At 36.4% G+C, this 26,585-nt stretch overlaps 6 protein-coding genes across 7 annotated transcripts; all 6 read right to left on the minus strand.

Annotated features, from left to right (window-relative positions):
* Positions 1 to 2,123: 2,123 nt before the first annotated feature.
* Positions 2,124 to 3,805, minus strand: LOC116121183 (hydroquinone glucosyltransferase-like). Its single transcript, XM_031407135.1, has one exon. The coding sequence runs from the start codon at positions 3,683 to 3,685 to the stop codon at positions 2,264 to 2,266; it is 1,422 nt and encodes a 473-aa protein (XP_031262995.1). The 5' UTR covers positions 3,686 to 3,805; the 3' UTR covers positions 2,124 to 2,263.
* Positions 3,806 to 5,721: 1,916 nt separating this feature from the next.
* On the minus strand, positions 5,722 to 7,392 carry LOC116121209 (hydroquinone glucosyltransferase-like). Of its 2 annotated transcripts, XM_031407158.1 has the most exons (2): positions 6,559 to 7,392; positions 5,722 to 6,264 (listed from the first exon to the last, which is right to left on the minus strand). In XM_031407158.1, the coding sequence occupies exons 1-2, from the start codon at positions 7,253 to 7,255 to the stop codon at positions 5,837 to 5,839; spliced, it is 1,125 nt and encodes a 374-aa protein (XP_031263018.1). In that variant the 5' UTR covers positions 7,256 to 7,392; the 3' UTR covers positions 5,722 to 5,836. The 2 variants fall into 2 exon arrangements, with proteins under 2 accessions (XP_031263018.1, XP_031263012.1); XM_031407152.1 differs by having other exon boundaries at positions 5,723 to 7,390.
* Positions 7,393 to 9,671: 2,279 nt separating this feature from the next.
* On the minus strand, positions 9,672 to 12,974 carry LOC116121241 (protein trichome birefringence-like 25). Its single transcript, XM_031407183.1, has 3 exons — positions 12,607 to 12,974; positions 11,903 to 12,180; positions 9,672 to 10,764 (listed from the first exon to the last, which is right to left on the minus strand). The coding sequence occupies exons 1-3, from the start codon at positions 12,884 to 12,886 to the stop codon at positions 9,979 to 9,981; spliced, it is 1,344 nt and encodes a 447-aa protein (XP_031263043.1). The 5' UTR covers positions 12,887 to 12,974; the 3' UTR covers positions 9,672 to 9,978.
* Positions 12,975 to 14,863: 1,889 nt separating this feature from the next.
* LOC116121443 (protein ENHANCED DISEASE RESISTANCE 4-like) lies at positions 14,864 to 19,043 on the minus strand (the record flags this gene model as incomplete). The annotated part of the gene is made up of 5 exons (XM_031407403.1): positions 14,864 to 15,241; positions 15,607 to 15,830; positions 15,945 to 16,005; positions 16,330 to 18,601; positions 18,932 to 19,043. Coding segments are annotated over 5 exons (2,727 nt in total), but the record flags the coding sequence as incomplete, so codon positions are not given.
* A 16-nt stretch (positions 19,044 to 19,059) lies between these two features.
* On the minus strand, positions 19,060 to 23,001 carry LOC116121450 (protein ENHANCED DISEASE RESISTANCE 4-like; the record flags this gene model as incomplete). Its single annotated transcript, XM_031407411.1, has 4 exons — positions 22,300 to 23,001; positions 19,698 to 21,969; positions 19,313 to 19,373; positions 19,060 to 19,197 (listed from the first exon to the last, which is right to left on the minus strand). Coding segments are annotated over exons 1-4 (2,586 nt in total), but the record flags the coding sequence as incomplete, so codon positions are not given.
* Positions 23,002 to 25,880: 2,879 nt separating this feature from the next.
* On the minus strand, positions 25,881 to 26,279 carry LOC116121461. Its single transcript, XM_031407418.1, has one exon. It carries the CDS (start codon positions 26,277 to 26,279, stop codon positions 25,881 to 25,883), a length of 399 nt encoding a protein of 132 aa, XP_031263278.1.
* Between the last annotated feature and the right edge of the window lie 306 nt (positions 26,280 to 26,585).

Below are 26,585 nucleotides of genomic sequence, written 5' to 3' on the forward strand. Positions count from 1 at the left end.
TTTATAAAATGACAAAAACACCCCCACCACGCACAGTTGCCAGATTCCCACCACTACCGTCGAAATCTGACATTACGGTGCACGACCAGTTGGATCTAGCTGGTTGTGCGGCAAGATGGCATTTTCCAACCAGATCCACCATGGATTTGGCCAAAAAATGTCAGATCTAGCCGTATTTGATCGTCAACAACGACCAAAGATATGACCATCAACGGTTAGATCTTTGGCCATAGATCTGACTGGATTTGACAGGTAGTGCACCATTATACCTGATTCCGACCACCTTCCGGTGGTGGTGGCTGGAATCTAGCAAATGTAGGTGGTGGGGTGTTTTTGTCAATTTCTAAACTTTTTTTTTTTTTTGGTGTTTAGTTAAATTAATAAATTTAGGGGGTTAAAAATAGTTGAATAAAATATAATAGTATTTTCAAAATAGGAAAACAAATGTGTATTTTGGAAATAGTATTAATATGATAGGAAAAAATAATTAAACAAACGGTATATTATTCTCAACTGTAGAGACTAGTGTAAGTCGTTGTTAGATAAAAAAATAAATCAAATTCTTCTAGAATTGTTTGGTTTTGAAGACTTCATTTGATTAATAGAATTTTGTTACATAGTATTATTTATGGGCTAGAGAGAGTGTGTAGCTTTCATATAATTAATTAAATATGAGAAAGAAAATTGGGCTAAGTAACATATGAAACGATCTATGCATTCAATAAAGACAGTTTATAAGATTAATGACGTGACGTTGGTGTGATGATAATAGTAAGGTGAAAATTACATATCAATAGTCATGTCTGTTGTTAGGTTTAGCATTTTATCTTCAAACTCTTATAATAATCAAAATATTAATTACAAATCTAGATGTAATGTCGTAATCTATTCTAATTTTCTATACTTTTATTCAGCCTACTTTATCTAATTCTTCATCAAATTATTAGTATTCGCAATTTAACTATAAAACTTATTCAACTCAGATGTACTGACTAAAGCTCCCAAAATAATGGGGGAAAAAGAAAAAAGAAGCCCATATATAAACAATAAAATCATAACTTTGAAAAATACTAGCAGCATCTAGATGGTTAAATATAAAAGGAATTTTTGTTGTGAAATTTTTCCCTATTTATAGTCAAAATATTCCCACACCTATTATCAAAATTTCATTTGTAAAAATCCAGTTGAGGGGTTGTAAAAATCAGGAGTGATTTAACACATCACAGGCTATATTACAATTCACATATCTACTATTATATGTTTTGAATTTTGAATTTTGATTTCCAATAATGGGCCCAATTGGTGTATACTGTAACCCTCTGTTCGCAGGAACTCATGGGCTGGGCCATTTTTCGGATCAAAATTTAAGGAAAGAGTAGCCTATTGGTAGTGGCCGATACTTACCAATCTTCTCAGAAGAACATATTGCATTTGAAGTCCGAAAAATAATGATAATTATTATAAAACAAAACATTTTTATAGTGATTCTCTGTTGTATAATAATAACCGTTAGGTAGTCATCAAAAAATTTGCCTCTACATAATAATAATTATATGTATATTACAAAAAACATATATACCATATTACATTAAAGTTTAAGATGAAATAAAATATTTATAAAGTTGTTTGAGATAATGATTTATAATTTAGAGTCGTTATCACATCTTTTATCTCGCAAGTACGTAACAAACCGTTAGCATGAACACTTTTTTGTTGAAACCAAAATCTTTCTTGCTTCTCAAGCATGTTTAGTGTTTCTTGGCACAAAACTTTTGGTATTTTCGTAATATCATTCTCAGGATTATCTTCTTCCTCTTCTTGTTTAATTGTAATAATGATTTTTTCTTCAATTAAAACATATATGACTTGTTGCTCATTTGAATAATTGAGGAAAACATTAATATCCATTTGATTTGTATAGTGAAATTGTCAAATTTAATCACTAAATTCATTTCTATTACTAAAACATAAATTATAAAACAATAAATCAAAACAGTAATTTTTTAATCAAAATAATAAATTTTATAATTATACCTCTATTAAATTAAAACCTCCTCATAATAATAAATTTAGTTTATCCTAATATTATGAATACGGGAGATTATGCTGTACTATCAAAGATATTAGAAACCAAAACATTAACCATATTATTTAACATTTCCGCCACGCTATCAGAAACTATAGTTGTACAATTTTCAAAATAACTTTGCAGTCCAGACAGATGGAGCTGGAATCCTTTTGAATCAACCCGCCATTGAGTCATTCAAATGGTTTCTTCGGTCTCTATTTGAGTTTTAAACTTGAGAACCAACTCAGAGAGCGACTTTGTAGAAGATCCTTCTTCAGTCAAGGCCTTGGCTGCAGCATCCTTCAGGATGTTCATACGGTGTCGCATTCTTAATCCTTCTTCGCCCTGCAATAGATGCTTCACAACCTTTGCAATCTCTTCTCTTCCCACCAGCCCATTTTCATTGGCTTTGGGTCTCAGTCCCACTTTTAGATCCTCGCACAACATTAAAGCATTTAGCCTTTGTTCCGCAAACAGAGGCCAAGTAATGAAAGGCACCCCATGCACAACACTTTCGAGTGTCGAATTCCAGCCACAATGAGATAAAAAACCAGCAGTTGAGCCATGGCTTAGGACTTCAATCTGTGGCGCCCAAGACGGAACAACTAGACCTTGTGCTTTAGTCCTTTCCAAGAACCCTTTTGGTAGAAATCCAAATGGTTCTGCATTACTTTGGGCACCGAAATAGGAGCCACTGGATGACGAATTATCAGGGCTTCTTACCACCCATAAAAATCTCTGCTCACTCATTTCTAAACCTAAAGCTAATTCATTGAGTTGGTCGTGAGACAGAGTCCCGCCACTACCAAATGAAACAAACAAAACAGAACCAGTTGGCTGATGATTTAACCATTTTAGACAATCAGATTCATCGGTACTCCCACTGCTAGAACTCGACCGAATTAACGGTCCAACCGGATAAACTGGTGGCTTACCTGGCTCTTGCAAAGCTTTAAAAACTTCTGCTCCCAAGTCCATGAAGCTATTCACAAGAATACCCTCAACTGAAAGCAATCGTTTCGCATGGTGAAGAATCCATTTGTACGCGTCGCTTGTTCTGTCTTGAAACGGTTGTGGCAAATCTCTTGCATGAACTGGGACACTACAACCTGGTATTTTGACCGGTTCCGACATGTCTCTGAACTCACCAGTAACCATCTCATCCAGTTTTGGAGCGGAAAGAACCAAAGACAAAGTGAAATGTGCTGAAGTGTAAAATACGTATGGAGATATATTAAATTCATTCGCAACATCAATGGCATCAGTGCTAAAAAGATCAACAACCAACGCCACAAGTCTAGTAGTTGAAAGCAGTGACTTGAGTGCGTCGCGAATAAAAGAAAGAGAGCGAGTCACATTAAGGGATATTTTAGCTTGGATGCTTGCATCGCTGGATAAGTCATCGAGGGAAGCTGGGGGAAGGAAAACATGGTTTATGGAATTTGGGAGATTTTCAAGGGAGGATATGAGGGTTTTGGATGGAGGGCCCGTTGTGGAGATGATGATTGTGAAGCAGAAGTTATGGCGGAGAACAAGTTGCCTGGCCAACTCAATGACTGGGACGAGGTGACCTATTCCTGGACTCGGTACTACGGCTATATGGGGCTTAGCTTCCATGGTTGGGCTAGTAAACTAATCTCAGTTCAATTGCGTTGGATTATACTGAATAGAAGAAGAAGAGTGATACTGTTCCCGGCGGGGCAGAGATCTGAAGAGTCTATGCAAGACTTCTAGGCTTTAGATTACAACCAGCTCAATTATTGATTAGGTAGTTGGGATGGGTAGGTGTTGAATTTTTAATTAATTATATTTATTTGTTATATTATCTATGGTAGTTTTTATAATTGTCTTTTTAAACAAGTTGAGTTGAATAGTATTCATAAGTTTTTTTTTTTTTAATATTTTTTAATAGTATTTTCTAAAAATATTTAGGGGTGCGTTTGGTTCAATATTTTTACCTATATTTTCAATCTTATTCTTCAAATATTGTTTGGCACATTATTCCAGAAATATTACTATATATTTTTAATAACTTTTAGACCCCTTAAGCTTATTAATTTTATTAAATACCCCCTAAAAAAAGTTTAAAATTTAACAAAAATACCCCCATTAACCCATTCTTGCCAGATTCTAGCAACCACCGTCAGTGATAGCCGAAATCTGTACAACGGCCTACACCACGATGGCCACTGGCTGATAGTTCACCGATTGCCAAATCCACAGTGGATCTGGCTGGAAAATGCCAGATCTGGCCGTCGTTGACCTAAAACGACGACCATATCTTTGGCCGTCGTTCAACAATGGTCTTCTTTGGCCTTTTTCGACCGTCAACGGCCACATTTGGCCGTGGATCTAGCATTTTCCGGCCAGATCCGTGGTGGATTTGACCAGAAAAGGCTATATCGAGGCTTTACGACATAGATCCAACCGATTTGTGTCGTAACGCAATTTTTCGACCAAATTCTGGCGGTGGTGGTCGGAATCTGGCACTACAGGTGGTGGGGGTGTTTTTGTCATTTTATATGTTGGGATGTTTAATTAAATTAGTAAACCTAGGGGTTTTTTTTTATAAATTTTTAAATTTTACCTCACAGTACTCTCCTATTTAACTACCCAATATTATTCCCAAAATCCTATTCAACTACCCAATATTTAGATTATTTTTAACTTTTTAGGTTTGTTAATTTAACTAAACATCCCAAACAATAAAAATTTATAAATTGACAAAAACACCCTCACTTACCAATATTTGTCAGATTCCGGCCACAGTTGGAAGGTGGTCAGAATCTGTTGTAATGATGCACTACTGGCTGGATCTAACCTATAGTGCGCCAATCTGATATTTCTCAACCAAATCCACCGTAAATCTGGTCAAAAAAAGCTAGATCTACAGCCACATGTCTGGCCGTTGATGGCTAAGATATGACCGTCGTTAACGACCAGATGTGGCTAGATCGATACACTATCGACTAGATCCAACCAATAGTGATCGATACACTATCGACTAGATCCAACCAATAGTGCACCATTATGATAGATTTCAACCATCTTCCGACGATAGTAGCCAGAATTTGACAAATGTGAGTAGGTGAGGGTATTTTTGTTAATTTTTAAACTTTTATTATTGAAAGTGTTTAGTTAAATTAACAAATTTAAATATTTGAGTTGAATAAAATACGATTGAATTTTGAGAATATCAAAACAAATGCAATTTTTTAGTTTTTAAGACAGTAGGAAAGCAGCAAAACAGACGGAAAGTCTTCATAGATAATTTAAGCAGGGTTAGGTTTTTGATCTTCTTTGGTGAGGGGCGTTGATATTCTTATTTAATTGCAGGACTTTAAGGGGGCAAGGGTCAATGGAAGATTGGCAGGGAAGTGAAAGTGAACAGAGCCACCAATAAGTTCAAAAAAATAATTTCTTCTCAGTTCTTAATCAATTAATCTCTGCAATCTCCTCTTTTCCAATTAAGCCATTATCGTTGGCTTTTGGTCTCATAATCTCTGCAATCTCCTCTCTTCCAACTATGCCATTATAGTTGGCTTTTGGTCTCAGTGCAACTTTTCGGTCCTCAGATAATATTAGTGCGTTCAACTTCTGCTTGCAAATAGAGGAAAGCAATTAAAAGGCATGCGATGCCGTACGCTGTCAAGGATAAAATTGCAACCCCAGTGAGGCAACTCAATATTCTTTTACATCTCATGTCAGAGTTAACCACGACGGCATGAATATACAGTGGAAATACAACAACACAGAGTAAAGAAGAAGTTAAATTTTATGATTCTTCCACTTGAGCACCAAGTCAGAAAGTGTTTTTGTAGATGATCCTCCTTTACTCAAAGCCTTGGCTGCAGCCTCTTTTAGGCCGTTCATTCGTTCACGAATCCTCATTCCTTCTTCACTTCTCAAGAGATCCTTTACAACCTTTGCGATTTCATTTCTTCCAATTAGCCCATTTTCATTGGCTTTAGGTCTCAATGCTACTTTTTGATCTTCAGATAACATCACAGCGTTCAACTTTTGTTCAGCAAATAGAGGCCAAGCAATCAAAGGCACGCCATGCACTACACTTTCAAGAATTGAATTCCAACCACAATGGGTCACGAACCCTCCAGTTGAGCTATGTCCAAGTATTTCAATTTGTGGTGCCCAAGATGACACTACCAAACCCTGTCCCTTGGTCCTTTCTACAAACCCTTTTGGCAAGAAATCAAAAGGGTTTTTGTTACTTTGGATACTAAAATATGAACCACTAGCAGACTTGTTATCTGGACTTTTTACAACCCATAAAAATTTTTGCTCACTCATTTCTAAGCCTAAGGCAAATTCATTGAGCTGATCATAAGAAAGGGTTCCGCCACTACCAAATGAAACAAATAAAACTGAGTTACTTGGTTGGTTATCTAACCATTTAAGACAATCAGATCCATTAGTTTCATTACTGGAGCTGGACCTTATGAGCGGTCCAATCGGGTAAACAGGAGGCTTACCTGTTCCTTCCTCTTGCAAAGCGTCAATGAGCCTTACTCCAAAGTCAACAAAGCTATTTATCAGAATACCTTCCGCTATAACAAACCGTTTCGTGTTGTGAAGAAACCATTTGTATGCATCACTTTTTCGATTTTGAACAGGGTCGGGTAAGTCTGATACATGGACCAAGACACCAAATCCTGGTATATCAAGAACCTGTGTAGGCATGTCTCTGTACTCGCAGGAAATATTCAGATCCATAGTTGGCAAGTTAAACAATAGAAACGCCAATTGCAAAGGGGATGATTTGAAAAATAGATATGGAGGGACATTAAATTCAACTGCGACATCAAAAGCGTCTGTACCGAAATGATCAGTAACCAAAGCCACGAGTCTCGAAGTAGAAACTAATGACCTGATGACTTCACTAATTAAAGAAAGAGAGCGAGTGATAGTGAGGGTAAGTTTGGCTTGGATGCTTGTATCTTTAGATAGATCTTCAAAGGAAACTGGAGGAAGAAAAATAAGGTTTATGGATGGAGGGAGATTGTCAAGGGCTGATTTTTGGGCTTTGAGGAGTTCGGATCCGGTGGAGGTGACGATGAAAGTGAGTACGAATTCATGGTGAAGAACGAGTTGTTTGGCAAACTCAACGAGTGGGATGAGGTGACCCATTCCTGGACTGGGTACTACAGCTATGTGGGGCTTTTGATCCATGGTATCTCAAAGCTAATCAACTGCGTTTTTTTGCCAGTATGGTTTTTTGTATTAGAGTACCATAGGTAGCTTCTGTGCAGTTGGCTTTGTGGGCAAGCGATTCACCCAGCGGTTACTGTGTTTGTGAAAAATTTGTTTGCATTATTTAAGTGGCTGTAGAATGCGTTATGTTTTAAATTTGAGTGATGGTATGTATATTTTTTTTATTGTCATATTTAGTTCAATGAATTAAAGTTATTTATTTATGGTCAGTAAAACAAAATTGTTTTATTTTTATTAAAGATTTTAAAAATCTATTGGTTTTTATATAGGTAAAAACCTTTTATGTTTTTAAATTATATATCTGATTCACAAAATATTGTATTTGTATTTTAAAAAATTACTTTAAATAATAGTTTTATGTTGATTTACAATCTGTCAACAGTTAAACCAAATGGGCCAGGCTCAGAATTTCAGCCCATCTAAAAAGGAGCCCAATAGTAATGTTATCGGGTTGGTACTTGGCACGTCATCAATCACCTAAGCTTATCGAAGACATAAGCATTAACCAGAAGACGAGTTTCTGAGCGCAGGAGGGGAAGCAAAATGATACACCGTAAATGGAGTTTGTTAACTGGCCCAACCGCCATTCTGGGTGGAATAGTAGCCGCCGTGGTCGTCGCCAACTTTATCTTCGTTGATCATGTAACTTTTATAACTCTTCTTTATTTTAAAGCATAAGCTTTCAGATCTATCACTCAAAGTTTCTCTGTTTTATTATTTATTTTTCTTATTATCCTTATTATTTCTAGGGTATTTTGTAACATTCGATTCTGATGTGATGATATAGAATATCGTAAAAGTTAGGGATTGGAACTTGAGTGTCCGATTCTTGATTTTGGATTGGGTATTATAAATTACTGATCGCGTTTGCTATACTTGTGACCGATATGCACAATTGATAATTTCTATAAAAACCAAATCAATTTAAGGTTTTGTGTAATGTTACTGTTTACTTTTAGTTCTCATAAATCTTCCATTGTTGTAATCTTACCAATTTTGAGCAGAGAATAGTTTACCAAGCTTAAAATAACCACTGAAATTAATGAGATATTCTAACATCACATAGTTCTGATAAATTTGAAGCTTATAGAAAGTTGTCGTCTTCTCTTATATGTTTGCAGAGCTGCTTAATATATTTTGGTTTTTATGCTGTGTCTAATATATTGTCTAACCTTTTTTTTTTTTTTTTTAATTTTCAGGATCCGTTCCGTAAACCACAGGAAAAGAAGTCAGATGTAGCCTCATCAACCAAGTAGAATGAAGGGAGAGTGAATACTTGGATGTTATTATGTTTCCAATTTTGTGTTATGTCTTCTTGTCATGTATTTTTTTTAAGGTTCTGTTTAGACATGAAATCTTAGTTGAATAAAGTTGAGCTAATGATCGTACACTTTAATTCCCCAATTACAAGGTTATTGACATTTAATCTCATAACAGAAGCTACATGTCTCCGATATATAATTCATGATACCAATGTTAAATGGGAGTTTTTACCTGCTTTATTGTTTACTTGTTCCATATGGTTTGTTGCTTAAACTAGCCCTTTGGTGTGTGCATTGATTTTCCTTATTCAAATGTGTGCAGAAATCAATGCTGGCATCCTTTAAATGCTGCGAATGTTTCCACTAAAAAGTTGAAGAATGTTTGTGAAGATAAATTTATGTTTGAAACTGCAAAAGAAGTTCATATGCTTTGTATTTTGAACATGTAGTGAGTCTGGATTCTGGCATTTTATTTTGAATTGATCTCTGAATTAGATATTACAGCATTTTTGTTTAGAGTTTTATATCTTGTCAATTCTGCAACTTAGTTCACAGTGTTATCATTTAACTGTGAATTGGTTGCCGAGAACCTATTCGGTGCAAAGTGTTTATTTTGATTTCTTTGAAGACGCTGACCAGGATAAGGCAAATTGGTTGTGACACGATATTTACCAATAGATTTCCAGAAGTAGGCACTTGTATTCAAACGAGTATTTGAAGGTAAACAGAAACAGCCCTATTTATTAACTCTGTCCCGCTGAATTTGCAGATTTACATTATTTTGTTGTTAACTTTTTAAATTTGTGTTTATGAATTCAATTAAGTTCGATTTCTGCTTGCCCTTTGCAATCCAAGATTGTTAAAAATGAAGTTGCAACATGTTTTGTTTTTGTAGTATTTGTAAAGAGTAATACTACATTTACAAAGTCCCCATACAAAGATATATGTACAAAGTGATGTGTCATACCATGATTGGACAATGAATTTGACTTTCGTTAAAAAGTTGACTTTACAAATTCACTCTCCCAATCATAGTATGACACCTCACTTTGTACACACATCTTTGTATGAGGACTTTGTAAGTGTAATATTATTCATTTGTAAACGGGCATATAAAACAAATGTTATGGTCATGTGAAGTAAATTACTTCGAATTTGATATAGCAGTATGTGTATGGCCAGAGAATCGAACAACCTAATGGAATCATATAATTACAGATAATTTTGACTTCAAATTACGACGATTCTGTCCAAACGGATTGTACATTTGCATGTTAACAGCTCCCAGCAGCTTCAGCCTTCAGGGAAAAAAGTTATTGTTGCCATATGATGAAACGCCAAAGATCTCTACTATGTTCATAAAAAATGTAAATAAACTCAGCATCTCAATTAAAATCCCTAATAAGCTTGGCATAATGATCATCTATAGATTCCATCATTCACCATCATCTCCATTACTAAATCATTCCAAGAGTCAATTGGGCCAGGCAAGCACCAATGTAAACAGTCATTCTGAACTTTGGCATTCTTATCCTTTGCGAATGGCTGAAATTGCCTAAATGGCCCTGGGTGGCCATCAGGTCTCAATAATGAAAGCCGAGTTGTATCTAATAATTTCAAAATAATCCCATTTTCAGCTCCTATACCTACAGCTTTCTCAACTTCTTCCAATTCAATATCTCGCATAACACTATCTACATCTCTCATATCCACCTCACCTTCTTTGAAGGGCACGGTTCTATTACAAGTCCCTCCACTGAACCATTCTCCGTTCTCAAAATGATCGGGCGTTGTGGTTCTAAAGAAAACGTATGCCTTGTGATCAGATCTTGTGAGAAACCTAAGAACTAGCTGGAGTGCTTTACGATACGCATAGTCAAATCCTAACTCAGTTAAATTCTTTCCAGGACAGTAATGGCAGCCTTGTACAGTGTTGTTTTCATAGTATATAGCAGTTTTGAGAAACCATTTCCCACCTGCAATCATCACGTAATCAAAGTTTTTGTATTGTTCCGTCCATTTTTTATCAAGTAGATCAAGATGGAGCTGGATTTCTGATGAGGAAACTCCATTGACGTCTTCAAAAATATCAGCTCTCAACAGGAATGGGGTCCAAACTACCGAAAGGGTGAAGTTGTGAGAAGGAAAGTGCCATCTTTTAGATCTATATTCCTCATCATGGTAAACCTCGTCAGCTTGCTCCACCTGTGGGACATGATAAATTATCAATGACACCATTTTTTGAAGATTGACAGAGTACAAGGCAACACAACAAGAATAATTGCAGAGAGATAGATTAACATATCAGGTTGTGGTAGGTCCTAATGAGAGCACACCAGCACTTTAGAAAACGAATGATTGTGGATTGTACGTGGGGTCTAGCTGGGTCGGGATTATATTGAAGTTGCATAAACTGCTCATCCACCATGTCTGAATAAATAGAAATATAGTTTAAAGTTTTATGCCAAGTAACTTTCCATTTTATCAGTCTACTGAATGCAAACGAAAAAAAAAAAAAGATGCCAATAATCACAGGCCACCAACAAGAAAAATATGTATATATCACCACCAGTGTTTTAGAAAAGACTTAGAAATTGAAGCAATGATAATAATTCTTCGCAGAAAACAGCTCACAAAAGACTCGATAATCCTAATGGGAGCAGCTGCCCTCCATAATGAAATTGACTTAAATTAACAATCTCCAAATAACCAAAAGCGAGGGAGAAAATTAAGATGGGAAATACAACTCACTATTGACAAGCCATTAACTTTTGTACCAACAATTAACTTAGCAATGATAGAGAAACTAGCAGAACTTTGGTGCTCTAGAGACCAGTCCCAAGAACGGCACAAAAAGTTCAGAGATAAGGTCACTATGGGATTCCTTCCTTAAAACATAATTCTAGTATAAAATGCTGAAAGTGATTTTCTACAACTAAGAATATTTGATTGGTCATTCCTTCTATTAAAAGAATAGGATATAGTCTCTTTTTTGACACCAAATATTTTTTATTAATAACCAACTTAGTAGTTTTCAAACACTGATTATTGCAATTGAAATCATGTCAACTGTCACAAGGAGAAAGAGTATTACTTTCAACAATTATTTTGAATTAAATGACACTTGAGCTTTAGCTTTTAGTTTCCTTCTAAGTTAGACTTTGTTTTCACTGATTTGGAGTCAACAACAAATGCATAGACACTGAACAATGACTGCGGTACCTAGGTATGAAAAAGAAAAATAAGCAGAGGAAACGAATGCAAACTATTAGTGTAAACTCAAAAGGTCAATCCGAAAAATCAGCTAAACTTACATTTTATTCTTTGAAAATTTAAAATATACCTGAGTAAGAATGCAAAGCAATGACTGCACATGGTTGCGAGAAATTGAATCACCAATAAAGGCCCAAGATTTATTCCTCATTAAATCAAGAAATCTCTCAGGATTGAACCTGGGTAATTCACAATCTCGTGGATTCCACCTCCAGTAAAGGTATCCAGAATCAGGTCTCCCATTCATCATACAATTCTGATGACTTTCAATTGCACGGCAGGTAACGTTACTGTAAAATGGACCAGATGGGTCCGGTATCCAGTCTCCGATAAAAAGATCACATTTTGCTGCAACAACATTATGTGTATAGAATCAGCCACCAAAAAACAGAGATCTTTCAATGGAGGTACGAGTATGCAAAGATTTGAGAAATCACCATACAAAAAAAATTACTCCTATCTAAAATACAAGTTACTAATTTTATATTTGTGCTCGCAAAGACAAAATGTTATACTATATTCAATGAAGAGTGAAGATGGCAGATTTGGATGTCAATCTAAAACCAGACAAGTGAACCCACAAACGAGTACTTTCACTCCCTTCCCGTGCAAAGCTTTGAACTCATCAAAATAAATCCATTCTAGATCCTCAAAAGACTTTAGTTCAAAAGAAAAAAAAATAAGTAAAAACTAAAAAAAAAAAAAAAAAGCACCGACCCCTCAAAATTTAGAGTAAAAATAGAAAAGAAGAAAACTATAACAATATTCTCTTACCATTATTGGATAATTGAGTTTCATTATTTGGTTGATAATAACCAGAAACAGGTTCTTGAGCAGGCAAAGACGTCTCAGGAGACTCTGCGTTGGTGTCTTCTAAAGGAGTCTGAGTCCGTTGAGTCTCAACCAGTGATGAAAATCCTATTGAATCAGAAACAAGGAAACGAAAAGCAAGGCCCAATAGCAAAAACGAGATAACAAGCTTTAGGATAACATGATTGAGTTTATTTTTACAGTGTGATGATGGGTTCAACTCCAACCTGATTTCCTTCACCATTTGGTGTAAGATAAAGATAGACCCAGAAAATCTATACAAAAATGGGAAGAGAGAGAGAAGAAAGAAGTGAAGAGAACAGATATTAAGGAACAACCTAAATGTAAGAAGTATTAGTTTGATTAAGTTAAAAATGCGTAACGTGTTTATTACAAAGGGCGTGTCGTGTCTGTATGGTGTAATCATGAACAACACTAAAAGATTATTGATACGAAGCTTATGCTTGAATAAACATAAATTGATGCGACTTTTGTCGGTTAAATGTTAAATCCGGCAAGAAATTACTTTTACAAAAGGTTATTGATTACACTAAATCAGCTAATTAGTGATTAAGAAATGCACCAGTGGAAAGAATATGAGTGTGATTTAAAACTGAAAATGAAGTTTATGCTGTCTGAGGCTTTGGATCTAAGTTGGGAAGTTATTTAGATGTTGATGCACGTGGCCTGCTTTTGCCTTCACACCTTAGATCTCCTCAAATTCACAGCTGTCTAGATCTGATATATTTGCATTATTTTCAACTTTTTTTTTAAACAATATTTGTTTTAAGTTACAGTGTCTATGTCAGTCTAGTGGGGCAAATTAATTTAGGAGAAGGAACTTCAAATACACTATGATGATTTGAACAAGGTTTGGGTTTCAGGGCAGGATAGGTGGATTGGGACATTTAAACAAACATCTGGTACATGAGGTTGAAAGATTAAACAAGAACATTGAATTGTTAAATCATAAGCTCTGAAGAAGAGCATTTTTTTTTTCTTTGGCAAGTTCTTGTCGTGGTTTTCGATATTGGTCTGATCTATGTAAACTGTACAATTATTTTATGGCTATAGGACAAAACTGGCATATTGATTTTTTAACCTTTTTTTAATTACTTGTTTTAAGATTCTATACAGTTCAAATTTCTATTTCAACCACCAACCAAATTTGTCAAAATCAAACAAAAAGAGCGTTTATTTTTTATTTTTTTGGTCGAAAGAGTAATTAAGCCCTTTGTCTTGGCTAGTTGTTTAACTTATTAAACTCTCTTCTATTCTAAAATCTTGTCATAAAAAATAAAAATTTTTGTTTTAAGATTGTTCAAAATCCAACTGTATTCTATTTAACTCAAAATATTTAACAATTATATTTCTCAATAAAAATTTATAAATTTATAAAAACATCCTCACATACTCAAGCAACAGTTACCCGCCAACAATCACCGTCGGTGTTGGAACAACTCACGATCGACTGAATCATACGCTGATTTGTCTATTTGGCTAGATCCATGGATGACAACAGCCAAATGACAACCATATCTTTGCAATCGTTGACGACCATCAACGACAACTAGATTTTTAGTTGGCATTTGACTGTAGTCAATGACCAAATCTTTGGCCGAAACAGTCAGATCGACGTACGATCAGCCAGATCAAACCAATCATGCACTATTCTGACAACTACGAGCCATCGCCCGATGATGGCTATCGACAATCAATTGGATAGATGAAGTGTTTTTGTTAATCTATAAACTTTTATCTGTGAATATGTGTTTAATTAAATTACCAAATAAAAAATAATTTAAATATTTTTAGAAAATATTTTAAAAAAATGTATCAAACATATTCTCAAAATCCTACACGTTCGAACAAATCTTATCTTATCTTATTATTAAAAAAAGTGTACCTAGGGAGCCTATATTTTTTATTGGAAATAATATCAAAAACATTCGGTACGTAAACATTATGATTTAGATTTACGGGCAGCAAGCCAGACCAGCAGGCCATTATTGGACAGGGCCGAGCGTAAGAAGGCAATTTAAAGAGGGCCGACTAGTGGCAAGTACACAGTACCCACAAATGAGGTCCACTACCGGTCGTCGCTTTTGCAGGTGGGCCAACCCTAATAGAAAGAGAGATTTGTATCCCTGTGTTCCTCATACACAATGATTGCCTCCAACCTACCACTTGGCATATATTCATTCGTACCCTCAACTTAATAGAACATGGAAAAACCATTTAGTAACTATGAAAATTTGTGGGAAAATTACACGGTTCATATACAAATGCAAAATTTACCAAACCAGCACTTTGATTGTGCAACATTAACCACCAGAAAACCTCAAATAAACTAAATATGAAACTTAAAAGAAATAGCTTACATGTATCAGGGTTTACCAACCATGCAAATATTGTATCATCCAGAATCCCTAGAAAACATTGTAACTCGTCTCAATGAATTTTCCAATTGACTCTACACCAAATTGCTTGATTCCTTCAACAGCTCTGAATCGCCATTAAAAGTTTATGATCTTTAAAATTTCACTGTGCGGCCACTCGAGGAGGTTTCATGCCAAATCCATGCTGTACCTTCTCCACTCTGTTCATGATGTCACGTTAGAAATATGCTTCTAAATATTATCTAACAACAAAGTATTCATAAGGACAATGTATGAGTTCATCATGCACTTAGGACAACAGAATTAAAGTCAGAAGTGATCGTTCCTCCATGTGTAACCTTGTCCTGGTATAAATTAATTAAGACACTCAACTCTGAATGTGCGAGGCTGCTATTTTTATTTCCATATGGCTCCCAAATAAATGGGCAAAATCTATGTTGTCACAACATTTGGAGCTACAGGCGATAGATAGGATGGTACAGTGGACAGATATAGAAGGTACTGGAAAAGCAATTAATAGCAATATTTTAATATTTAAAGCAATCAACATATAAAAGATTCTTACGTTGGAGCAAGTTTGCCAAGACTGTCGAGTTCTTCTCCAGTGTCCTCATCCACAACTCTCCCAGAAATCTCAATGATGTAAGACCTATCCCTGTCAGTTGGAAGTCCTCTCCGAGCAAGCAAATCCAAATCTTTTTGGTTAAGTTCTCTTCCATTGACAAAAATTCCAGTATTTCCACCAGCACAGTTTTCTGGCATGGGATAGTTGAGTTCTTCAATGAATGGCTGCAAAAGAATGACAATTTTTTACAATTTTTTTTTTTTTTAGTTAGAGATAATTTAGGAGAAAAAAACCAAACACCATGCACTAATAAATGTGTCAGAATTAATCAATCTTACAAGAATTATGCCAAGACAAGGCCCGCCCATGATACCCCAAAATCCACCTCGGACGTCATACCTGGTTCAGACACAAGAAACAAGAAACCCGTCAGCGGAATTGATACATGAGAAATAAGTATGCTGCTCCATATTTGAGCACCTAGCAAAACAGTGAATTATATGATTGAAAGAATGTTTAATTTCCACTTAAAAGAATTATTTAGAAGTCTATAATGTTAATGAAATTATATTAGATCAATATAGAACCCAAAGAAATTAAACCAATATTTCCCCCACTTGTGTGCATGGGATTGATGTATATAGGTCCATCGCTAAACCTCATTATAGCATGCCAAGTTGGAATATCATTTAAATGAACAGATGAATGTATGGGCATATTTACCAATATTGTCCAGGATGAATTGGTCCAGCCAACTTTTCGGCCTTCTTAACCACACGGTCTGGTATAATATGCCCATTCACAGAAACATTACTTTTGCCACGCTCTTCGGTTTTGAAGCTCTTCTTGAAAATATTTGCGAAAAACGATTCACCCCCTTTGTTGTTTCTAGGCATATCATCTTCTCTGATTGCATCCCCTGAATCTTGTGACATCACAGTATTAGAGTACTCATTTAATGATACCTCCATCTCAGTTGCCAATGATGCCTCTTTTAATGAATTTTGTCTCGTGGTAACTTTGTTCGGTATCGATTTCTCTTGATCAGAGCGACTACTTCTGTTCCCCTTTCCAAATCGATTAACAGCATGATTATTAGAAGAATACTCAAAATGCTCTTGAAGTGGTGAACCAGCAGGTGGTGGAGACAGGGTGGTATTAATAGGCTGCTGAATAGAGTTTGTGACCTCTTTTTGAGCAATTAAAACCTCTGGACTAGTTTCATCTCCAGAAGTACTAGGAGATGAAGAATGGAAGCTTTGCATCTCCTGAGGCTTGCCTAAGTTCAAAACTTTGCCTGTTGACAATGGAACAGGCTCTCTATCCATTGCCTCAAAGTCATAACCAGAGTTATCATAATCATCAGAAGAGAAATTAGCTCTACTGTGGTCCAAATGGCCACGGGAATGTGAAATATAGTCTTTCACTGCCTCACTAGAGCTATAATCAACCTCTGCTGCAGTCTGTTTTGTTTCAGCTTGAGCAGAAAGAACAAGTTTCTTATCGATGACTTCAAAATTGATAATTGAAGAACATGTTCCACACTGCAATTTTTGCTGATTTTTAGCCATAAGCTTTTCTTTTTTGGGCAGTTGCAGTAGCTCAAAGCAATTATTGCACATTAAAAATGGGGCACCACCAGCTATTGGACGGCAACGGTGGCCACCACTGGCTAAAACCACCCTCCGAGGACAGCAGCGAACAAAACCACCCATTTCGGAATTAAGGTCACTTGGCCATCTTGTGTGGGCTTGTGGACCGTGCAAATTTGATGGAGGAACAGCAGCCCTAAAATTATGAACACGTGGACCAAATGCCTCTGGAATCTCATGATGGTACAACATAGAATTAGTCGGTTTGTTGCCAAAAGCAGTGGGTTGAACTGGAGCTGAAACCCGTTGATTTTTGTCATAGCAATGGTAACAAGAGCAGGGAGGCTGGTGAAAGATTGTGTTTTGCTGGTATGACTCAAAACGATCATGATTTGTATCAACATATTGTCCCGAAAAGTATGGATGAGATGGTGGTGGTTGGTATTGACTGGGCAGCTGGTGGGACGCTCGCCTGAGCATTTGGGATCCAAAGGAATCCCCATACCCAGGAACATGATTTGGGTTATGTATTGAAGGATGTAAACCATGCATAGGCATTTCATGGCCATTTGTATAAGGAAATGGATCAGGGCCATGATTGAAATAAGAAGGCCCTGCAACATGTTTATCAGGCCCCGAAAGAGGCATTGAAGACCTCTCTGATCCCAAAGAACCATTTGGAAGCCAGGAATCAGAACCACCATAAGGATCTGGAGGAACTATCCTCCCATCAACAGGAACTTTCTCCTTTGGTTTATCTGCCACGTCACAAGACCGACTAAGCTGTTCCTTAAGCTCATCTAGCTTCCTCAGAAGCTCAACTCGATCGTGTTGAAGGTACTGAACTCTATTAGCCCCATCCAAACCAATACGATTCCTTAATGGCTCCCTGTAACTGTAAGAAGAATCTGAATGGTAATTTGACGGGCCCTCATCAGGATAACTTGAAGTTGGAAACCTTAAACCTCCAACATCAATTCTGGTGGTTCTGCGAGATCCTTCCACCTCACTTCTCTCTCCAGTTTGCCAATCTGACATCCGTCCTGATCTTTGGGAACCACCTGTATATCCAATTCGAGAATTCAGATTCCTACTTTGGATTCCTATTGCATTATCTGTTTCATCTTTCTTCGTGTTCACATCAAGGCCACGCTCAACACCCAAATTGTCATTAGTAACCTTAGATTGATTTGTACATCTGTCAGCAAGTTCAAAATCATTCTTCTCTGAGACCCTTTGATCACACCTCAAAGAACCAGAATTTGACTTATCTGTATCAGAAGTATCACTCAAGTCCGCTATTTCCTTTTCAGAGGAATTAGAGGATTTTGTGGTAACTTCTGCAATCTTCTCTTCTTCCGACTTCTCAGATAAAGTGTCAGCCTCCCGATTTTTAATTTTCGCTGTGAATTACATAAACAAAAACACCGACTCTCAAAAACTATGGGGAAGAATCATTTATAACAAAATAGCACAAGAAAAGCAAAGAAATTGAAGCACTAAACCCTAAATCTTCTTATTTATTTTGATTTCGTAAAATTAAAAATCTCAACCTAATTGCTCTTCTAAATTCTACGTTTTCTGGGGTTTTGAGTTTAAACATAGAAAACTAGCTAGGTCGGTTTCTTCCCATATTCATGAACACAAAATAAAACAACTTTTTTCAACAACAACTAATACAAACTTTATAAATTAATCAAGCTGCAATAACGCGAAAAATAAAAAAAGCTTACATCGAAGAACAGCACCACAACCACCACATTCATACACAGAATAATCTTCAAGTTCTGGAAGGAGATTCTCACACTTTGGACACAGAACCAACCTTACTTTGGTTGACTCGGTGCAATAGTATGATTATATCCCTGTCAGTTGGAAGTCCTCTCCGAGCAAGCAAATCCAAATCTTTTTGGTTAAGTTCTCTTCCATTGACAAAAATTCCAGTATTTCCACCAGCACAGTTTTCTGGCATGGGATAGTTGAGTTCTTCAATGAATGGCTGCAAAAGAATGACAATTTTTTACAATTTTTTTTTTTTTTTAGTTAGAGATAATTTAGGAGAAAAAAACCAAACACCATGCACTAATAAATGTGTCAGAATTAATCAATCTTACAAGAATTATGCCAAGACAAGGCCCGCCCATGATACCCCAAAATCCACCTCGGACGTCATACCTGGTTCAGACACAAGAAACAAGAAACCCGTCAGCGGAATTGATACATGAGAAATAAGTATGCTGCTCCATATTTGAGCACCTAGCAAAACAGTGAATTATATGATTGAAAGAATGTTTAATTTCCACTTAAAAGAATTATTTAGAAGTCTATAATGTTAATGAAATTATATTAGATCAATATAGAACCCAAAGAAATTAAACCAATATTTCCCCCACTTGTGTGCATGGGATTGATGTATATAGGTCCATCGCTAAACCTCATTATAGCATGCCAAGTTGGAATATCATTTAAATGAACAGATGAATGTATGGGCATATTTACCAATATTGTCCAGGATGAATTGGTCCAGCCAACTTTTCGGCCTTCTTAACCACACGGTCTGGTATAATATGCCCATTCACAGAAACATTACTTTTGCCACGCTCTTCGGTTTTGAAGCTCTTCTTGAAAATATTTGCGAAAAACGATTCACCCCCTTTGTTGTTTCTAGGCATATCATCTTCTCTGATTGCATCCCCTGAATCTTGTGACATCACAGTATTAGAGTACTCATTTAATGATACCTCCATCTCAGTTGCCAATGATGCCTCTTTTAATGAATTTTGTCTCGTGGTAACCATGTTCGGTATCGATTTCTCTTGATCAGAGCGACTACTTCTGTTCCCCTTTCCAAATCTATTAACAGCATGATTATTAGAAGAATACTCAAAATGCTCTTGAAGTGGTGAACCAGCAGGTGGTGGAGACAGGGTGGTATTAATAGGCTGCTGAATAGAGTTTGTGACCTCTTTTTGAGCAATTAAAACCTCTGGACTAGTTTCATCTCCAGAAGTACTAGGAGATGAAGAATGGAAGCTTTGCATCTCCTGAGGCTTGCCTAAGTTCAAAACTTTGCCTGTTGACAATGGAACAGGCTCTCTATCCATTGCCTCAAAGTCATAACCAGAGTTATCATAATCATCAGAAGAGAAATTAGCTCTACTGTGGTCCAAATGGCCACGGGAATGTGAAATATAGTCTTTCACTGCCTCACTAGAGCTATAATCAACCTCTGCTGCAGTCTGTTTTGTTTCAGCTTGAGCAGAAAGAACAAGTTTCTTATCGATGACTTCAAAATTGATAATTGAAGAACATGTTCCACACTGCAATTTTTGCTGATTTTTAGCCATAAGCTTTTCTTTTTTGGGCAGTTGCAGTAGCTCAAAGCAATTATTGCACATTAAAAATGGGGCACCACCAGCTATTGGACGGCAACGGTGGCCACCACTGGCTAAAACCACCCTCCGAGGACAGCAGCGAACAAAACCACCCATTTCGGAATTAAGGTCACTTGGCCATCTTGTGTGGGCTTGTGGACCGTGCAAATTTGATGGAGGAACAGCAGCCCTAAAATTATGAACACGTGGACCAAATGCCTCTGGAATCTCATGATGGTACAACATAGAATTAGTCGGTTTGTTGCCAAAAGCAGTGGGTTGAACTGGAGCTGAAACCCGTTGATTTTTGTCATAGCAATGGTAACAAGAGCAGGGAGGCTGGTGAAAGATTGTGTTTTGCTGGTATGACTCAAAACGATCATGATTTGTATCAACATATTGTCCCGAAAAGTATGGATGAGATGGTGGTGGTTGGTATTGACTGGGCAGCTGGTGGGACACTCGCCTGAGCATTTGGGATCCAAAGGAATCCCCATACCCAGGAACATGATTTGGGTTATGTATTGAAGGATGTAAACCATGCAGAGGCATTTCATGGCCATTTGTATAAGGAAATGGATCAGGGCCATGATTGAAATAAGAAGGCCCTGCAACATGTTTATCAGGCCCCGAAAGAGGCATTGAAGACCTCTCTGATCCCAAAGAACCATTTGGAAGCCAGGAATCAGAACCACCATAAGGATCTGGAGGAACTATCCTCCCATCAACAGGAACTTTCTCCTTTGGTTTATCTGCCACGTCACAAGACCGACTAAGCTGTTCCTTAAGCTCATCTAGCTTCCTCAGAAGCTCAACTCGATCTTTTTGAAGGTACTGAACTCTATTAGCCCCATCCAAACCAAAACGATTCCTTAATGGCTCCCTGTAACTGTAAGAAGAATCTGAATGGTAATTTGACGGGCCCTCATCAGGATAACTTGAAGACGGAAACCTTACACCTCCAACATCAATTCTGGTGGTTCTGCGAGATCCTTCCACCTCACTTCTCTCTCCAGTTTGCCAATCTGACATCCGTCCTGATCTTTGGGAACCACCTGTATATCCAATTCGAGAATTCAGATTCCTACTTTGGATTCCTATTGCATTATCTGTTTCATCTTTCTTCGTGTTCACATCAAGGCCACGCTCAACACCCAAATTGTCATTAGTAACCTTAGATTGATTTGTACATCTGTCAGCAAGTTCAAAATCATTCTTCTCTGAGACCCTTTGATCACACCTCAAAGAACCAGAATTTGACTTATCTGTATCAGAAGTATCACTCAAGTCCGCTATTTCCTTTTCAGAGGAATTAGAGGATTTTGTGGTAACTTCTGCAATCTTCTCTTCTTCCGACTTCTCAGATAAAGTGTCAGCCTCCCGATTTTTAATTTTCGCTGTGAATTACATAAACAAAAACACCGACTCTCAAAAACTATGGGGAAGAATCATTTATAACAAAATAGCACAAGAAAAGCAAAGAAATTGAAGCACTAAACCCTAAATCTTCTTATTTATTTTGAATTCGTAAAATTAAAAATCTCAACCTAATTGCTCTTCTAAATTCTACGTTTTCTGGGGTTTTGAGTTTAAACATAGAAAACTAGCTAGGTCGGTTTCTTCCCATATTCATGAACACAAAATAAAACAACTTTTTTCAACAACTACTAATACAAACTTTATAAATTAATCAAGCTGCAATAAAGCGAAAAATAAAAAAAGCTTACATCGAAGAACAGCACCACAACCACCACATTGATACACAGAATAATCTTCAAGTTCTGGAAGGAGATTCTCACACTTTGGACACCGAACCAACCTTACTTTGGTTGACTCGGCCATCGTACTATCATTCAATAAATAGTTTGAAAGTAAACGACGACCCAGTAAACTACAAGACCAGATATACCCTTAACAAACAAATCCAATAAATCAAACACAGCCGTCCCTTTCAAACTTGGAAATTTATAAGATAATACCAAAAGTAAAGTAATTTCAAGGAGAATGTTGGCTTACTGAGATCAATTGGGTACTATTTCAATGCTTCTGCTTTTTTTTTTTTTCCTTCAAAGAAGCTGAATAATGTGATTAGAGGGAAATGAGAAAATATAGTGCAAGGATAGAAGAAAAATGTTAAAACTTTTTTCTTCAGTTTTCTCCCCGACCAAAGAGGAAACTAAGATTGAGAGATGAAGGGAAGAGAAGAGAATTATCCGGAACACATAGACAAGAACCTAGAATTTATTGAAAAACTGAACTGAAATTCTATTCGAGAATGGTTTGTGTTCTGAGTAAACTGAGTTTATACTCTGTTGCGTTGGTTAGAGTTTTGTAAGGGAGAGACCTAGTTCCGTTTTCCAATGTTCTGGCTCTGGGCATTGATATTGGCTGTTGGCAGGACAAGTCTCTAGAAAAAGAAAAATCCAAAGAAACGATGTCGTTTGAATGAAGAAATCGTTTCAAACAAGCCATTGGGCCTTTGGATACAGAATAAAAAGTCTTGTTGGGAATCCACTGTCTGAACTGGAAGAAAAAGGTAAAGTGAATTGGAGACTTTTTTCCATGCACAAATACTACCAGCACTACACATTTTGTTGCTTCCCTTGGCCCCATTTCCCCAACTTTAAAATAAATAATAATATAAAAATGATTGGAAGAAGCAAAGTAAAGAGGTTCGGTGGAAATTAGGCAGGGACAGAGGGAGGTAGTTTTCTTTTTCTTTAGACTGATATATATTTAGCTGCCTTTATCTTTAGTCGATCCATGTTTTTGCTTTACAGGTTTATTGTTTGCGACTAGTGAGAAAAAAAGCATAGTTTTGGCCGTTGTGAAAAGAAGTGAAAGAAGCAGCGTCGAAAGAAAATCTGAGACTCCTCTTTCTCTCAGTGGTCTCAGTCTGACCAGTGGCCCCTGCTCTCTTACTATTACCTCATCAGTAATTACTCAATTCTCTCTCACATCACATATCAAACATTTACTGTTTGCTGCTACGAAACAAAATCACACTCATCTCTCTCTTGTTTTACAGCACAGAATTGAATGATGAACGTTTCAGAAATGAGTACTTAAATGCTCTATATCTACCTCACCTCCCCTTGTTTTTCTTGAAATTTAAATACAACTATATGAGTTGGTGAATTGGATTCTGCAGTTGTCAGATTTTGAGACATTTTAATATCCATTAAGTTAAGTGGATCTTGTTTCTGTTTTGATTTTTGAACAGAGTTGTGGGTACGAGTAATGAGTGTATCTTAATTAGTTAAAGATTAGTTGGGTATTATGATTTTCTAATTATAACTATAACTGAAGTTGTAATTTTGTGAAACATAAACATAATAATTGCTGCTTGCGCTTGAGAAATTCCTTTATTGGGGTCATAAATGCTACATTTTTATACACCAACTTCATAATGTTTTTATTGTAGCTTCATTAGTTTTTAAGCTTATTGGACATTACTTTAAAAAGGTTTGTGAATAATCCTTGCAACTAACGTGTTTACGTTTGTAGTACTGCTAATAATTATTTTTCAACTGCTATAGACAAGATTAATCCCAACCCAAAAAAAAAACAGACATTTATAATCAAAAGATTTCAAGCTACGGTGCATTGAGTTTCAATAAAGATTGCATCTGATCAGAAGATGGTTATTCAGTCAGTAGCATAAATAAAAACTTCATTAACAGGAACAGAAAATTAGGTACTCAAGCTACGTGCTGGCCTGCTGGGGCTAAACCAAGAATAAATGAAGAAGACCTTTTTTTTTAAAAAAAAAATAAAAAATAAAAAATTCTGTTAAAAGGATCGCCTGTTGCTTTGTGATTTTCCAAAGTAACCTGTGAAGACTTTTCAATGCAAGTAGAATATTTATCATACTCTCTTCAAAATTCAAATACTGCAGTCTCCATACTGAATAGTACTAATTAAGGTCCATAATAAATATTTAAAGATCTTCACAGGTTATTCTGGAGATACAAGCTAAAGGGACGTAAACGAGAAGGTGGGTAATTTCAAGTTTAAAGCATTGGAATCTCATTTGCTGGCATATTAATAACTGGATAATTGCTATCAACTTATTAAATTGCATTAAACTCAGTCGTCTCAAACTTTTTTTAACATGCAGTTGGAGGTTGGAACTTTGGCCCAGTCTTAAAAGAGTAAATTACAGAAGCGTGACCTGTAAAAGGCTGTATCCGATTAAAGAAACTACTTGCTGAGTTTGTTTATGATGCATTCCTGGAGGAATCGGCCCAGACCCAACTACTATTTCCCCAAACGCAAAATAAGACTAAGCCCAGAAATATTGTAAACGGCTCAAGTGTAATAAATGGGCTGTATTTTGGGCATAAATAATGGATCTTAGTCGAAAAGACAGACATTTCTTTGTCATGCAACCCAGAAGGTTGAAGTTGAAGTTTCGAATGGTGGTGACTAGTGAGCTCTACAGATCCACACACTAGCAGATTAACGTGAAACATGGCGTGCAAATGAGCATTGGTCGATTTCCACTTGGTTGACTGGACTGGTGTTTTCCACATTGGAAGTACACTAAACATTAGAATTTTCCACGGCGGACAACCAATACCTACCTTTGAGGGCTATCTATTAATATAATCAAGCCAAAAACTGCACTGTACTTCTTTCACTTGTTATCGCCCACCTAACTGGAAGCTTTTATTGAAGTTATTTCAATGATGTGATACGCAATACTGCTCATCTAAAAATTATTGAGTATCGGGTTGACATGGACTGGTTTAATGACAGTTCTGCTTCAAATCTTTAAATTATCTCAGACCCAAAAATAAATTCTTGTATCTGAATTGCAATTAATTCTGGTTCATCGTCAATTATCACTCCATTATTTTCTCAGAAAAAGGACAGGAAATCGTTTTAATCCATGTTTGGATGAACCAACTTCGTAAGTCTAACAACTATTTCATGTTCATAGTTTGATATCTAATAACAAATAATAAATAAATAGTCTAGTTTGGTGGATGAGTTGTCACTTCATGAGACTTTGATATGCTTGACCATTACAAGGGTAAAGAAAATATCAGAACGAATCGTTAATTAGATCCTTCATACAAACCACTGCTCTTCATTCAAGGATTTAGATTGCTAAATGAACGTGATATCATCCATAACAACAACATATTGAATGCAAATTATATGATTATGAACAAATGTGCATGATTGCCATAATTCATTTGAGATTATTTATCGATATATGCTAAGACAGAATGTAAGATTAAAGAAAAATACCAACATGTATTGTTTGTGCCATATTCTCCGTCAGTATCAATTACCTGTTTTAGCCACTGTATTTCTTTTTCTTCCAAAATCCAAATGCTTTATACATGCCACAGAGTATTTTCAACCTCTTGCGCTTATCAATCACTTCTCCAACTCCAATCTTCCTCTTCAACAACTTTCTGCCCACATAATCACTCAACGAACTGATTGCAGAAGAAGACGGAGGTTTAGTATGCGTTATGGAGCGCACGTTGGATGATACATCACAGGGACAGTAAAATTTGGTGGTAAGCCTCTTTGATCCGCCGAGAGATGGCAATGCCATTAGATGTCGCTCAATTAGATGAGTAAGCGATACCAGCTCATATGAATCATATAAAGGGCTACCACAATCCCATATCGCTACTGTTGCTTCTTCTTCTTCAATATTTTCTCTGCCTTCTAATGTTTCTTTCATCTGGGTTTCAGAGTTATCTCTTCTGTTGCTTTTGTCAAGATTGGCTTAATGAGTTTTCAATGCAGACACGACCGACAAACATTTCTTTTGCTTCCAAATACGGAGATTCTCGTCATGACGCATATCACATGTACCTTATAAGTTAGCTAACTTAACTATGCAGTTCCAGATTTGCCAGAAGTTATGAACCTGAAATTCCCAGTTTCGCCATAAGGTTGACGAATGCAATATGTGAGTTTTTGGGTTAAGACTGTCTTTATGACACAGAAGAAATCAATAAATAATTGTGCTGCCGAGTTCGGCGAA

The sequence above is a fragment of the Pistacia vera genome, unplaced genomic scaffold (genome assembly GCF_008641045.1).
Source record: "Pistacia vera cultivar Batoury unplaced genomic scaffold, PisVer_v2 Contig1268, whole genome shotgun sequence".
Lineage (NCBI taxonomy): Eukaryota > Viridiplantae > Streptophyta > Magnoliopsida > Sapindales > Anacardiaceae > Pistacia > Pistacia vera.